A 16,103-nucleotide genomic window follows, 5' to 3' on the forward strand; every position below is an offset into this window, starting at 1 on the left:
TACATGATAAGGAACTACAAAAAAGAAGAACCAGCACAGGTAACGTGCTATATCCAACATTAAAATATATTTTAAGTGATGGTGTGGTTAAGGACAGAGATCAATGGGATAACAAGTAATCCAGAAATAGGCAAACCATACATAGGAATTTAGTATATGACCAGAGTGGCAATTCAAATGTCTAAGGGAAAGATAAACTTGCCAATCAATAAGTTAGCATTTGGAAAATAATTAAGCTAAAGTCATACCTCACTTTATACATCAAATTAAATTACAGATGGACCAAAAAGCTAAAATATTAAAGTACTGCAAGGCAACAAAATGTGTATTTTATGATCTAAAAGTTGAAAAGGTCTTTCTAAGTATGATATAAATATTTAAATTCCGTATAGCAAAATATGACTAAAATCTCAAGACAAACAGGGTTGGTACATAATGAAGAGTTAGCAATATCCTTAATATATAGAGAAGTATAAATTTGTAGGAAGTATAATATAGAATGAGCAAATGACATGAGAAGGTAATTCACAGGAAAAAAGTCCTACTTAAAGATGTTTAATTCATGAATAACTGAAGAAATAATTAAAACAGGAGTTGGGAGAAGGGAGAGATGAAGAGGCGTAACAGAAGATTTTTAAGGCAATAAAACTATTTTGTATAATATAATGGTGGAGCTATGTCATTATACATTTGTCAAAACCCATATAATGTACAATAATCAAGAGTGAACCTTAATGTAAACTATGGACTTTGGGTGATAATGATGTGTCAATGTAGGTTCACTGATTGTAACAAATGTACCACTCCGATAGAGATGTTGATAGCAAGGAAAGCTATACGTTTGTTTGGCTGGGCAGGGGCTATATAGGAAGTCTCTGTACTTACCACTCAATTTTACTGTGAACCCAAAATTGCTCTAAAAATAAAATCTATTTTTTTAAAATTAAAAAAACAAAGGAACAATAAAAATCAAAGGTCTTTTTGTAGCTACCAAACTGGCAAAGATGAAATTTTCCCTAATAATTGTAGTAGCTAGGTAGTAGGAAACAAGTTCACACTGTATTGTTAAAATTACAAACATAACATTTTTTGATGATAATGTGTCAATTTCCACAGATATAAAAAATGTGTTTACCCACCAACTCTGTAATTCCCAATTTGGTACTTTATCCCACAGAATACTTGTAGAAAATGTTATAGGCAAAAAATTGTTCACCACAGCTCTGTTTATTTGTAATAGCAAATAACTAAAGACTCAAATATTCTTAATAAAAGATACGGTTAACAGATTATAATGTAGGGCTATTGCATTTTATGGAAAGAATGTGTCCTCATAATTCAAGAGTAAACCTGTCAAAGAAGAATTAGCAGTTCTATTTATCAACACAGATAACAAATACATATATTGCAAAAGCATTTATATTCATAAAAAGGAATTCTTGATATTCAATACAAAGAATGAGATCTATGTGTTCACATTAAAAAAGTATATATATTCTATATTAATGAATATATATGTTATTGAAACAAGTTCTGTATCAATATATATAGCTTGCTTAGTTTAAAATAAGAAACAAGGGATACACTATAATTGTACATGAAAAAGAAGGTTTGGAAAGATATACATCAAACTGACAACTATGATTATCTTTCAGGAATGCTATTTTTGGAACTTAAATTATTTTACAAGGTAGAAGTATAATTTTACAATTAGTAAAATAATTACAATAGGAAAATGTTGTGGGATCACTTTTGTTAACAGTCTTGAGTCAGCATTTATTTATAAATGGTTTACTTATAAACCATTTTATAATATATATAAATTTATAATAAACCAAGTCAGGTTTATTTATAAAAATAAACCATTTTTATAGTATGAGGAAAAAATGGATAGTTACTGTGACAAAACAAAAGTCACTGACTCACCCTCATTTCCTTACGATTAGATTACTGACACAGGGAAGAATTCCAAAATATAAGAGATTTAAATGTAAACTATAAAACCACCACATAAATTCTAGATAAAAACATAGATTCTTCTACAACCTAGGAATGGAGAAAATTTCCCTAACTATAACCCAGATCCAGAGGCAATAATGGAAAGGCTAACAAATCTGATTACAGAAAAATTAACTGAAAAGAAAACTTTACTCATGACAAAAAACAGATAAACAAAAAACAAAGGGCAAAGTAAAAAAAATGATAAACTGGGAAAATCTTTTCAAGTTATACCACAGCAGACAAAATGTTAATGCATCTGATATATAAAGAGCTTCATAAAATAAAAAGAAAAAACCAAACAACACTATAAAAAAATAAGTAGAGACACAAAGGGTTGACAGAGAAAAAAATGCAAATTAAAATTGTATTGAGATATCATTTCTCACCCATTAGACTGGCAAATATCCAAATGTTTGGTAACATACTGCATGGTTGTGGAAAAATAATCACTCATAAATTGCTGGTGGGAATCCACAATGGTATACTGCTATGGAGAAAACAGCAATATCTAGCAAAATTACATATAAGTTTATTCTTTGACCTATCAATTCCATTCCTAAGAATTTATTTCAAAGATATGGGCAAAAATACAAAAAAAAAAAAAAAAAAAACTATTCCTTACACAGGGTAATTCAATACAGCAATATTTTTAACAGAAAAAAAAAAAAAACGAAAAACGAAAACAAATGTCTATCAACAGGGAACTGGTTGACCAAAATAATGTTATATCTACACAATGGAATACTATGAAGTGTACAAAAGGAATGTGGAGTCTCTCTGTATACTACTTTGAAGAACTCTCTAGGACATATTGTTAAATTTAAAAAAGCAAGACAGGCTGGGCACAGTGGCTCATATCTGTAATCCCAGCACTTTAGGAGGCCAAGGTGGGAAGATCACTTGAGGCCAGGAGTTCAAGACCGGCTAGGGCAACACAGTGGGACCTTGTCACCATAAAAAAGAAAAAAAAAAATTAGCCAGGTATGGTAGCTCACACCTGTAGTCCCAGCTACTCAGGAGGCTGAGGTGAGAGGATCACTTGAGCCCAGGATTTTGGGGCTGCAGTGAGCTATGATCATGCCACGGCACTCCAGCCTGGACAACAGAGTGAGACCTTGTCTCTAAAAAAGTAGGGAAAGTGTATATAGTATTTATATTTAGTTCAATTTAGCAGCCTAAAACAACACAGATCTATTCTTTTACAGTTCTAGAGGTTAGAAATCCAGAATGGGTTTCAATGGGTCAAAATCAAGATGTCAGCAGACCTGCGCTCTCTACAGAAGAATTCACTTCCTTGCCTTTTCCAACTTTTAGAAATTTGTTCATTGGCTCATGGCCCCTTCCTCCATCTTCAAGCCAGTGGCACAGTAACTTCAAATTTTTCTCCACTTTCATTATCACATTGCCTTCTATCTCTCTGATCTCCTGCCTCCCTCTTATTACATTAGTGATTACATTAGGCTCATTTGGACAATCTCATCCCAAGGTCCTTAATCCAACCATATCTGCATAGTTTCTTTGGTCATATAAAGTAACATTTTCAGGTTCTGGGGATTAGGACATGAACATCTTAGTGAGGGTGGGGCCATGGGTCTGGGGATATTATTCATCCTACCACAGTATGCCTCCCTTTATTTAAGAAAGTAGAAAATACAAATATGTTTTCAATTTGTTTATATTTTAAAAGGTAAAAAAGAATGAGGGTTATTTATAGGGGAAGTAAGAAATAAAATGGAAGAAATAGTGATAGAAGCTAAATTTCTCTGAAGATACCTTGTTTTATTAATTCTACTTTGGAACTATGGAAATATTTTAAATAACTGTAAATTTAAAAAAAGGTAAGCCCTTAAAATATAAAATGATGCAAGAATGTTTCCAGTTTATGATATAACCAGAGTACCTTTATTCTAAGTAAAATAAAAACATGGAAAATTGTGACTGTACAGCCCTTAGTGGGGTATACGTTAAAGCGAAAAAAAAAGCCAGCAAATAATTCTTAAAACTTTTTTCAGTAATCATGTTGTTGGAGGTAGTATTGAGTTTATCTTCACATTGTTATATGTATAATGTAGGATTAAGCATAAATTGTTAACGTTACTGAGAAATGGGATTTTTGGTATAGAGGAAAGAAGATACAGATGTGAAAATGATGAAGTAAAGATCTTGTACTGAATTTAAACTCAAAGTATAAAAAAGAGCACATGCAACATCTTGTCTAAGAGAAAGCAAGGAAGCTATCAAATACTTATATTAAGATCACAACCAAAGGACTTGGGAATCGGCTTGAGTAGGCTTTTTACTGGCCAAAGATGGTACAAGTTGAACAACAAGAAGGATACAATAACTCCAATGGATTGAAATGCCTCAAATGTTTAAATTGAAAAATTAGCTCATCATGACACTACAAAACAAACAAAAACCAAACCTCACAGTCATCTTTGTAAAATATTAGTAAACAACTTATTTTGAAAACTGGTAAATAAGGGAAATAATCATGAGTGTATCTTGCCTTTCTTCTAAGAACTAACTATTCCTCAGAGAAACTGAAGAGTTGATAAAAGGGGGCCTTTAATATTTTACAAATCTTAATGAAATAACATTCTAGGCAATGATCCTCAATGGCTGTTTACATCACAAAAAGAGACAAGGAGATATTACGTATCTCCTGATGGAAGCACACAATACCATTTCTAAAGTCGTCTTCTTTAAGCCAAACCAAAACTTAACCAGTATCCGGAACAAATTACCAATGTACAGAAAAAACAAGGTCAGAGTAACATGCTAAAGAATATCAGCAAAATCTAGCTTGATCTACAGGAAAAATTACCTGTTTTTTTACCAACAAAAAAACTGCAAAAAAGAAAAAAAAAAAAAAGAGGTGGAGGGATAATCTACAGATTAAAAGAGACTTAAGAATAAGGCAATGTTTGAACCTTGGATTCCAATTCAAGCTCTAAGCAAACAAAAGACAACTGGAGAAATATAAACATTGACAAGATATTTGAAGAATTTATGTTAATAATGTTGAAGGAGTTAATGTTGTTTTTCTGCAGGAGTGTGGTGGTGGTATGCTGGTTATGTTTAAACAGTGCGGTACCTGACTTTTAGAGATACATGCTTGCAGATTTAAAAAACCAAGTATTGATATGTGATGATGTAAGAGGGAGTGGCTTAGTGAAAAGAATCTATTTATACACAGAAAAGGAGAATTATAAAGACTATATAAAGTGTGGTCCCACCACAGAACTAAAAATAGGTTAAATGTACTCAAAGTCACTTTAAATTCCATGAAAATAAGAGAACATATAGGTGAAGGAAATAATTTTAGCTCTAAATCAAATGGAAACAAAGAAAGTTCTTTATTAATATTTTTTATCTGATATTAAATAAATTAAAACCTAGTCACTTAGTAGACAATGGCTATGACATATATTTTTCCACTTGGAATTGGAACTAAATATGAAAAATAAAAGCCATTACTCTCTTTCTTCGTATCCTTATGCTCTTGGCATCCTAAACCTCTCAGTTTCTTGAGCATACTAGGTCCTTTTATAACTCCTAAGTTTGCACTTGCCTTTCTGACAGAAATTATTAATATTTTTGCATGACAAATTCCTACTCATTCTTCAAGACTCAACTCAAATGCAATGCTTGTAGTGAAACTTTTCCAACCATCCCAGCATTACATTAACTGTCCACTAAGATGCCAACAGCATTATCTTTTTATAGCACTTATTTATATTGTAATTTATTAGTTTTATAGGTCTGTGTCCCTAAGGAGTAGGAGTGATCTTTGTCTTTCTAGCTCCTAGCACATGCAACTTCCCAGAGGGTGCTCAATAAATATTTTCAGACTTAAACTGAACTTATTAGTGATGTAGTATCTAAAAACTATGGCTTAAAAAAAATGACAAACTCTAAGAAGCCTTATTGAATCTGTCTTACTCAGAAAACCCTTACAAAGAAAAGGTACATCATCAAATTATGTGACTCTGATCCAATTAGTAAGATGGGAAACTGTGCTGGTCATCTAGGTTCATTAACTCTTCCAGCAATTTTTTTTTTTTTTTAATTTTAGTAGAGACAGGGTCTTGCTATTTTTGCTCAGGCTGGTCTTGAACTCCTGACCTCAAGTGATCCTTCCACCTCGGTCTCCCAGAGTGTTAGAATTACAGGCAAAGGCTACCGTGCCCGGCCAATTGTTTTCTTGAAGTACTCTAAATACTTCACATAAAGCAGTTATTCTAAAGCTTTTTTATTTTTTTATTGTTTGAGAGAATGAGGTCTCACTGTGTTGCCCCGGCTGAACTCAAACTACTGGGCTCAAGCCATCCTCCCACCTGAACCTCCTGAATAGCTGGAAGTACAGGCACAAGCCATCACACCTGGCTTCTTAAACTTTTTAAAAAGTCAACAAACAGCTTTTGCAGACTACCTACTCCATCAGCTACTATTTGCCATGGAAAAACAAAAAAAAAAATCTCAAAACAAATGGAGAGAATAAAATTGATATTCAGTGAAGAAAGTTTCAAATTAACTTATAACATACACTAAAAACAAAAAAGAAATGGTCAAATTAAATAAATGCAAGAAATAATCAGAAACAACTTGAAGTACCGGTTTTTAAAGAACTTTTTGACAAATAGATTTTACACTATTATCAAGAACACACATATATAAAAAAAAAAACTGAAATCAATACTTACCCTTACTAACATGATAGAATATGATATATTTCATACATTTTTTTTCATTGAAAAGAAAGACAAACAAAAACCTCCTGGTCAAGACCCACTAATATAATTCCATGACCCCAATACTGGGTTGAGATTTAAAGTTTGATAAGCACTGTCCTATAAAATTTTTGCTTATTATTAATAATCCCTAAGCTATAAAGATAGCCATTATCCTATAACAAATCTGTATATAAAGTTCATAATGAAATACAGTATCTTTAAGATATAAAATTTATGAATAGCAAATATAGACTTTAAAAAAAATATTATTTCTGCTATCAATTAGAAAGAATGAAATGGAATCTTTGGTATCTATGCAATAAAGAATATGTTTATTAAGACAAGTGCCTTAGTCCTAGAGCTCTGAAGTATGACTCAAGGCAAAGGGTCTTGGCAGAGTACTGTTAAAAGAACTAAGATTTATATTTTAACCAACATTCTTAAGTTTTTCTTTAATTCTAAAAAAGGTTTATTTAAGAAGTTAATCTTAGTTATAAAACTGTGAGATGGTATGGCTTTAAAAATAATTTTCATAGGATGCCTACCTCAAATTCAAATTTACATCATTTTCTTTCTAACAGATTATTACTTCTAAGCTACTATACAGAAATTCTATAGCTGCCACTAAGGCACTTTTAAAAACCTATCTCTTTTTCATAGACAAATACATAAATTCTTAACAGATTTTCTTTTCTTAAATACTAAGGCTAAACTACATTCCCCAATAACCTACCATTAGGCAACAAAGTTCTTTCCAGTATTTATAGAAATTTCTTACATTAGGTGCCACTGGATCCATAAAAATATAACACTTAATGTAAAACATTTTTGCTAAAAGTTAATAGTTTCAAAAGAAAGTTTTCATAAAACTATAGAGAACAAATTTAAATATAAAAGCATTCCAAAACAAAGAATACTTTTATATATCAAATAAAATTGCCATTTACTTTTTACAAGACTGCCACAGACACATGAAGTTCTGTCCAGGTTTTCTCATTGGATCTCCATGTTGACTGGACGCACTGAATGGAGAAGGCTGAGAACTGTTAGGCTGGCCCTGCACTGATACAGCTGGTGAAGGTGGCATAGGAGTGTTCTGCGAAAAAAAACAAATGTATAGTTGGTGACGTGACACTGAAAAATATTTAAGTTTTATCATACAGTCTTATAAGTTTGATTACATTAGTAGTTATTCATTTCTAGCATATGAAATTATTAGCTTAAAATTCTTTAAAAAGATAATTATTTTTATAGAAATATTTAGAAAGACTGATTCTTTTATTTAGTATGAAACCATAAAGCCAAGATCACATTGTTGTAAACATTATAAAATATACATTATTTAAAATTAAGATTTTTAGGTAGCAAAACAATTATAGTTATAAATGAGAAATATACTGTATATGTGCCCATATGATTTACTTATGCTATTTTTCACAAGAACAGATTGACTGCAAATTATTATTTCTTTGCATAATTTTTTCTTCCAGATTTTCTAAATATGAAACAAAATGTGGTAAAAAGCAAAGAAAATTTTAGATAATAGTCAAAAACGATGTAACCATAAGTAAAATATAAATACTAACTAATTTGCAGTAAGCTATTTAATAATTTTAGTCTTTGAAGTTGCTCAATTATATCTTTTGATATTAAAGGATTTTAATAATGGGCATAAAGTCTTTTAAATATAAGCTATATTATTTTTTCTTCTATATCATATCTATTTCTCTCTACAAAACACTAATAATGTAGATTAAATTAATTTTAGGCAATATTTTCTTGTAGTACCACAAAGGGGAAAAAAACATTGAAATTTCTTATAAAAATGGTAGCACATCATTTTCAAAGCATTGTCTAGAGGCAATAAGTTAAAACTTTGGGAAAATATTGAATGTATTTGTTCATTTATAAGGTAATACAGTCATGCATCCACTTAACAATGGGGAAACGTTCTGAGAAATGCATCGTTAGGCAATTTCATTGATGTGGAAACATAATGTACTTACACAAACCTAAATGGTACAGCCTACTCACACCTAGGCTATATGGTAGAGACTATTGCTCCTAGGCTACAACCCTCTACGGCATATGTCACTGTACTGAACACTGAAGGCAACTGTAACACAGCATGAAGTATCTGTATACCTAAACATAGAAAAGGTACAGTAAAAATACAGTATTATAATCTTATGGTACCACCCTTGTATTATATGTGGTCCTTCGTTGACAGAAATGTCATTATGTGGTGCATGACTATATTGGGAATAGGTGAGCAAACACCAGGTTAAAATTGCTGAAAATTTCAGATTAAAAGTCATAATAATTTTTTTAAAGAAGAGACAAAACATGAACATATAAGGCTACTATAACATAAACATGAAAGAAAGAAGAGAATAAAATGTTGAAAGAAAACATTCTTATCAGAAACAGGAAGTCACAAAAACTTCTGAGTTCTAAGCTCTCAGGGAAAAATATCTACTTTGGAAATGTGATGCTTCTATAATAGGTTCCCACCCTTAAGGTTTTACAACAGTTAGAAAACATATGCATGCATGAAAAACATTTTAGGACAAAACAGATGTCACAGATAGGATAAAGATTTTCCAGCTTGACACAGCAGTACCCAAATTTTCAATCTGACTTTTAACTAGCCACGTGACCTTGGACAACCTCTCTCATCCTCAGTTTTCTCATCCATAAAGTGTAAATAATAAAACCTAACATATGAGATAATGGGAAGACTAGAGAAACTATAGATGAAAAGCCTAGCTCTAGATTCTCAATGAATGGTAACTGTTACTATATTATTATGTTAATTGAGAAGTCCAGAGGGAAACTGTATTTTGGAGGAAAGGCAATGAATTAAGTTTGGGAATAATGACAGATGAACCAACTAAAAATGTCTATCTATAAAAATTTAATACTGGAAACATAGATTTGACAATCATTCACCTGCAAATTCCTTTTTTTTTTGAGGCAGAGTCTTGCTCTGTTGTCCAGGCTAGAGTGCTGTGGTGTCAGCCTAGCTCACAGCAACCTCAAACTCCTGGGCTCAAGCAATCCTTCTGCCTCAGCCTCCCAAGTAGCTGGGACTACAGGCATGTGCTACCATGCCCACCTAATTTTTTCTATATATATTTTTAGTTGTCCAGACAATTTCTTTCTATTTTTAGTAGAGACGGGGTCTCACTCTTGCTCAGGCTGGTCTCGAACTCCTGACCTTGAGCAATCCTCCTGCCTCGGCCTCCCAGAGTGCTAGGATTACAGGCGTGAGCCACCGTGCCCAGCCTCACCTGCAAATTCTTAAAGCCATAAAAACTAGAAACCAGACAGGAGAAAAAGAGGGTTACAGAGAAAAGAAGGAAAGATAAAATTAGAATCAGTGTATTTAACAAAAAAATTAGTCAAATTGTTTCCCTGAAATGAAAATATTACATTAAAAATCTAGGAAATTCTAATAACTGGAAGTAACCAGAGGATCAGTGCTAGCCAAATACAAATACTGAAGAGTGATAAGTTACAAAAATTCCAGAATTTTAATTTAAGGATAAATTTGTCAAAGGTATCAAATTCCCTCAGGATGAATCTTCTGGTTCCCTATAGTACAGGTTGAGTATCCCTTATCAGAAATACTGGAACAGAAGTATTTCAGATTTTAGATTTTTTCAGATTTTAGAACATTTGCATATATATAATAAGCTATCTTGGGAATGCGACCCAAGTCTGAATGTGAAATTCTCTTATGTTTCATATAAGCCTTATATACCGAGCCTGAAGGTAATTTTATATAATATTTCAATAATTTTGCTCATAAAGTTCTGACTGCAACCTGTCACATGACATCAAGTGTGGAATTTTCTACTTATGGTCTCATGTTGTGCTCCAAGTTTCGGATTTTGGAGCATTTATGATTTCATATTTTTGGATTAGGGATGTTCAACCTGTATTACCACTTAAATTAGGTATTTTATTTGACTATCGTCCTATATTTATAAATTAAGCTTAATTTTGTAAGTGCTAACTTATAAATCCTAGGCTTTCCTAACATACCCAGGCTATTTTTTTTGGTAATTGTGGAACTCTTATTAGTGTCATGTAGAAAATTTAATAAGAGGAGATCATATGGTATTTTAATCCCAAATGCTAACAATGGATGTGGCAAGGATGACTGAAGTTAATCTAAGCTGTTAAATAAATAAAAGACAAACTAACTAAATGCAATTTGTACAAGAGTTTTTGGATCCTAATTCAAACAAGCTGTTAAAACATTTTTTATGACAACTGGCAAACAAACATGAACTGAGTGTCAGGTTATATTAAGAAATTATTATTTTTTTAGGTATGCTTTGGTATTGTGGTTTTATATACCTATTTAACAGTCCTTAACTATTAGAGAAATATATACTGAAGTATTAACTGATGAAATGAAATAATGTTTGTAATTTGATTTAAAGTACTCCAGGAAAAAAAATGATAGTGGTCAGGAACAGATCAAACCACACGTACTCACCATCAAATTGGTATTAAGTGATCAACACCTATGTGCACATATAGTAGTAACATTCACTGGGTGTAAGGCAGGTGGGAGGGAGGAGGAGGGGGTGGGTATATTCACACCTAATGGGTGCAGTGCCCACCATCTGAGGGATGGACGTGCTTGAAGCTCTGACTTGGGTGGGGCAAAGGCAACATATGTAACCTAAACATCTGTACCCTCATAATATGCTGAAATAAAAAAATAAAATAAAAACCAGAATGGTAAAATGTTGATAATATCTGAAGCTAGGTGATGGATACATGGGGGTTTACCAGCTCTATTTTTGTACTGCGTTGTTTTCAAAGTCCTAAATTAATCATGTTTTCAGAATTAGGTCATTTACACGAGAATGCAAAATACATTTCTTTTAGGATATAAAAATTTACTTTTTGTGAATTGCCAGAACATTAGCCATAGCCGTAACTCAAATATAAATGTAAAAGTTCGTTTCTACGGCATAGTTTTTGAAATGATTGGCTCTTGAACAATATTCTATATCCCTACTCTACTCTAAGGAAGAACTGATTTTTCACATTACAGTTATTAAAATCAAAGTGGAAAGGGCAAAACTTCAGTGAGTGACCAGAAATATAAAATTAATGTAGCATTTTTATTTTGGGCAAAGATATTGATCTTTCTGTTAAAAAAAGAAACTGTAATCTTGCATTCCTTTATCATCTTTTCAAGAGTAAATTACAGTTGGCCTCTGTATCTGTGGATTTAACCAACCACAGATGGAAACCACTTGGGGGGAAAAAAAAACTTCCATAAAGTTCCAAAAAGCAAAAGTGGAATTTGCCACACACCAAGAACTACACTGAATCCAAGTGAATGAAGTCATGTTTAGGCATTGTATTAGGTATTATAAGTAATCTAGAGATAATTTAAAGTATATGGGAGGATGTACATAGGTTATATGCAAATACTGTATCATGTTATATTAGGGGCAGATTTTGGTATCCATGGGGGTCCTCAAACCAATCCAGCACGGATACTGAGGGACTATATAGACACAAATTCTAGATAACACTAACAGTACTTTGATGTGATGCTCTTAAACCCTTACTTTCTTATTACTGATAAACTTTAAAAACCTTTGAATAAGACTAAAATTTAAACATTTCAATCTGTGTTAGAAAAGCTACAAAGTCATAATCTATTCCCCTCAAAATAAATTCCCAGCAGTAATGACATACTGTGTTCAATCTTAGTTATACATTTTGAAAGCCACTTATAGAATGGAACCAGTTGAGGATGATGAATAAACCAGACACTGTAACACCAGAAGTTGAAGTGAAGGAAATGGGAAAGCGTATTCTAAACAAAAGGTAAGGAGAGATACTTTTAAAACCTCTTAAAAAGTTAAGAATTATATTCACTCTAAATGTAATGTAAAAGAGATTATATTTAGTCTAAAGGTACAAATCTTTAGAGAACAGAATTAAGACCAATATAAATCACTGGAAAAGAGAAGATTTTTGTGAATGCGAGCAAGTCACTTCAACTCTTAAAAATGGGAATTTTGGACAAGACACTATCTAAGACTGCTTCAGCTCTAACATTCCTTCATTTGCTTAAGCTACCAAACTTTTTTCTCTTATTAAGTATAAATCTAGATCATCAATAGATAACCAAGCCTGTTTTATAGGAAACCATTAAAATACAAACCAAAAAATTATGTTTAGTGGTAATACCTTTCTTGGCTTTTATAATTTGCAAATCCGAGCAGTAGTACTCTTAGAAAAACATCAAAATGATATTCTTGTGGCTCTTACATTTTATTATAAAATGATCTTTTATAGCTATGATTAAATGCTGCCCCCTTGAGGCTACAGATCTACTTTCTAATGAGTTGAGTAACTTTCTTAAAGCTCTTCATTCAAGAAAGGAGTGGATCAAGACAATACCAATATTCAGTGTTACACAGCACCAGAATGATTCACATCCTTAATCAGAATGAGTAAGTGAGGAACAGTGTATATATATCTTAAAAAGGTACATTCTTTTTTTTTTTTTTTTTTGAGACAGAGTCTTGCTTTGTTGCCCAGGCTAGAGTGAGTGCCATGGCGTCAGCCTAGCTCACAGCAACCTCAAACTCCTGGGCTTAAGCAATCCTACTGCCTCAGCCTCCCAGGTAGCTAGGACTACAGGCATGTGCCACCATGCCCAGCTAATTTTTTTTTTCTATATATATTTTTAGTTGGCCAGATAATTTCCTTCTATTTTTTTTAGTAGAGACAGGGTCTCACTCTTGCTCAGGCTGGTCTTGAACTCCTGACCTCGAGTGATCCACCCGCCTCGGCCTTCCAGAGTGCTAGGATTACAGGCATAAGCCACCGCGCCTGGCCCAAAAAAAAGGTGCATTCTTAAGTAAACTATTTCTATATATATGAATTTGGTGTGTTGTCAGATTATAGGCTTAATAGATAGAGGTATGTTCAACATGTGTTTTGCATGATCCTGAAAGAAAAAAAAGTCTTTAGGTAAGTATTTATAACGAAGTTTGTTTCATTCTTTAATTCATTTTTATTTTTTAATATGCTAATCTAGTTTTCTGCCTCTAGCTGATATCAATTCATGAATAGTAGAAGAGGATACTAGGACTGTTAGGAAAAAGTATAAGTTAACCTTGAACTTGCAAGTATAACAGATTTAAAATAAGCAGCTACAAATAAATCTGCTTTTGAAGAGGTATAATTTTATATTTTATAAACTGCCCAACTAAATACTACTTAAACACAAAAATCTATGGTTTTATCATTTACTTTCATGTGTATTCTTCCCTTACATGTTGCTATATTTTTCTATAACAAAACTAATACAGCTGATTAATGGAAGGAACAAAACTGAGAATAATAATAATAATGGCATTAGGAAGGATTACCTGTTGGCCTTTCTCACCAGGAACACTTCTCTGCAGTCTTTCCAGCCCTGAGCATTCTACAAGTCTAGAAATCCCTGCCTGGGGTCCAAGTACCTCCTTAATATCCCTAGACATCTTGAAATGGTATAAATAACAAGTTTTTGCTAAAAAAAAGTCACTTTTAAAATCCTCTATTTCATCTACCTCTTTAAGCTATCGATCCAAATAGTAAAAAATAGTGGTGTTCAAAATAGGTCTAAAATGCAATTTTAAAGAGTATATAAAGAAATTTAAAGAATCTGGTCAAAAAAAATGGATTTCTATTAATTAGCAGGCTCGTAAAGAAGGTCCAACAGACTATCCCTTCCAAAGAAACTTACTATGCTACCCTGAACAGTTCGTTCATTTTTGTCTGTTCCAAATATCTAGCCCTTATAAGTACTTCATCTTATAAAGCATACTTGCACCATTATTAAGTGCCCAAATACATAGCACTGTGCTAAGTGCTATACTTAAGAGCCCTGATTTTTGAATCTCATTCTCATAGACATCATGCATACGACATTTCTTTTTCCTGGCAGTTTTTAATTTCTACGTGACAACCACATATTAATTTTAGAAATAAAGAATGCAGTTATTTTAAATAAACTACATTCTTTGGGAGAATATCTAGAAGTTTAATACAGATTTTTCAGGTTAGGAACAAAATGTATTTGTTTCATGGCTTGGATCACCTGCATTTATGTCCAATGTGTTAAGAGTTTTAGTAATATTGTCGTAAAATTATAATTTAATAGTGCTAACATCCTATAACACCATAGCTCAAATAATCAATGTGTTAGATTTAAAAAAGGGGGCTTTATAGAACTTTACAGAGAAATCTTTTAGAATAATGGAGAAAAAAAGGCTAATGGGTTAAGAGCATGAGTTGTGGTTTCAGATACATCCAAGTTTCTGTCCTGGTACCACCTCATATTAGCTGGTAACCTTGGATGAGTTATTTAGCATCTTGAGTCCTCATCTCTAAAATGGTGACAACAATTTTTACCTAACAGGGTTGTTGTGAGGATTAAATGAGAAATTGCTGTAGTACAAAGTCCCTAGCACATTTCCTAATCTTAGTATTATTTGTTCATTCTTTGTTATTGTGATATCATTACTGACTATCATCATACTGGAAGATTAAGGGCACAAAAAATGAGGGTTGATGAAACAATTCCATAGTAATGGAGTTTTTCTCTAATTTGGCTTGGTCTACTATACTATTTTATATTCTAAAGGACTCTCAAAGGGAAAAAAGGCACATAATCAAGATGAACCAGGAAATTATTAAATAGAAGGAAAAAGATAAAGAGCCAACTTATTAAATATCTACTATGTACTAGATATTGCACTATTTTTTTAAAAAAATGTGTTTAAGTGAAAAACTTAACTTGGGAAAGCTTGTTTGCATAAAAATGATTAAGTATTTTCCACCGATAACTCAGTATTATTGCCATGTATTTAACATCCACTAAAGAATACACAACTTAGTTACTTTGAAGTAGAGCTAGACAATACAAACATAGAAATCAAAATCCCATTATGTCCCAGGGAAGCACTGTCCAACTTTATCCATTCATATGAAGAATGACACATATTAGTAAAAAAGAATTATTCTGAAGCAAGGGAAAACTTCCTTTTTTTCTTCTATTTTCCATTTTGCTGTCTCAGCATCACGCTTCCCCATCCCCCCACTGCCAAACACACACACCTAGATTTGGTACTAATGCCAACAACTGCCATAGATCTGCTGTCATCACTATAGCATAGAGAAGAAGCCCAAGACAGAATTTTGTTAGCAGAGTTGAGAATAGCCACAAAAGGTTCTGGCTATGCAGGAATTAGGAAAAACAGAGTGAAAGACAAGTGATCCAGGAAATAGGTGGTAGCAACTATATTAAATGAACCTATGATTTCAGTGGAA

At 32.4% G+C, this 16,103-nt stretch overlaps 1 protein-coding gene across 2 annotated transcripts in view; it reads right to left on the bottom strand.

The window, feature by feature from the left end:
- The window catches only part of ARID2 (AT-rich interaction domain 2), a 170,230-nt gene that overhangs the window by 28,771 nt on the left and 125,356 nt on the right, over positions 1-16,103 (bottom strand). For both annotated transcript variants that reach the window (XM_045553970.1, XM_045553971.1), the window contains one exon: positions 7,685-7,833. In XM_045553970.1, coding sequence (XP_045409926.1) covers positions 7,685-7,833 — 149 coding nt within the window. The remainder of the gene's footprint in view (positions 1-7,684; positions 7,834-16,103) is intronic.

Source organism: Lemur catta, chromosome 6 (genome assembly GCF_020740605.2).
Source record: "Lemur catta isolate mLemCat1 chromosome 6, mLemCat1.pri, whole genome shotgun sequence".
NCBI lineage: Eukaryota > Metazoa > Chordata > Mammalia > Primates > Lemuridae > Lemur > Lemur catta.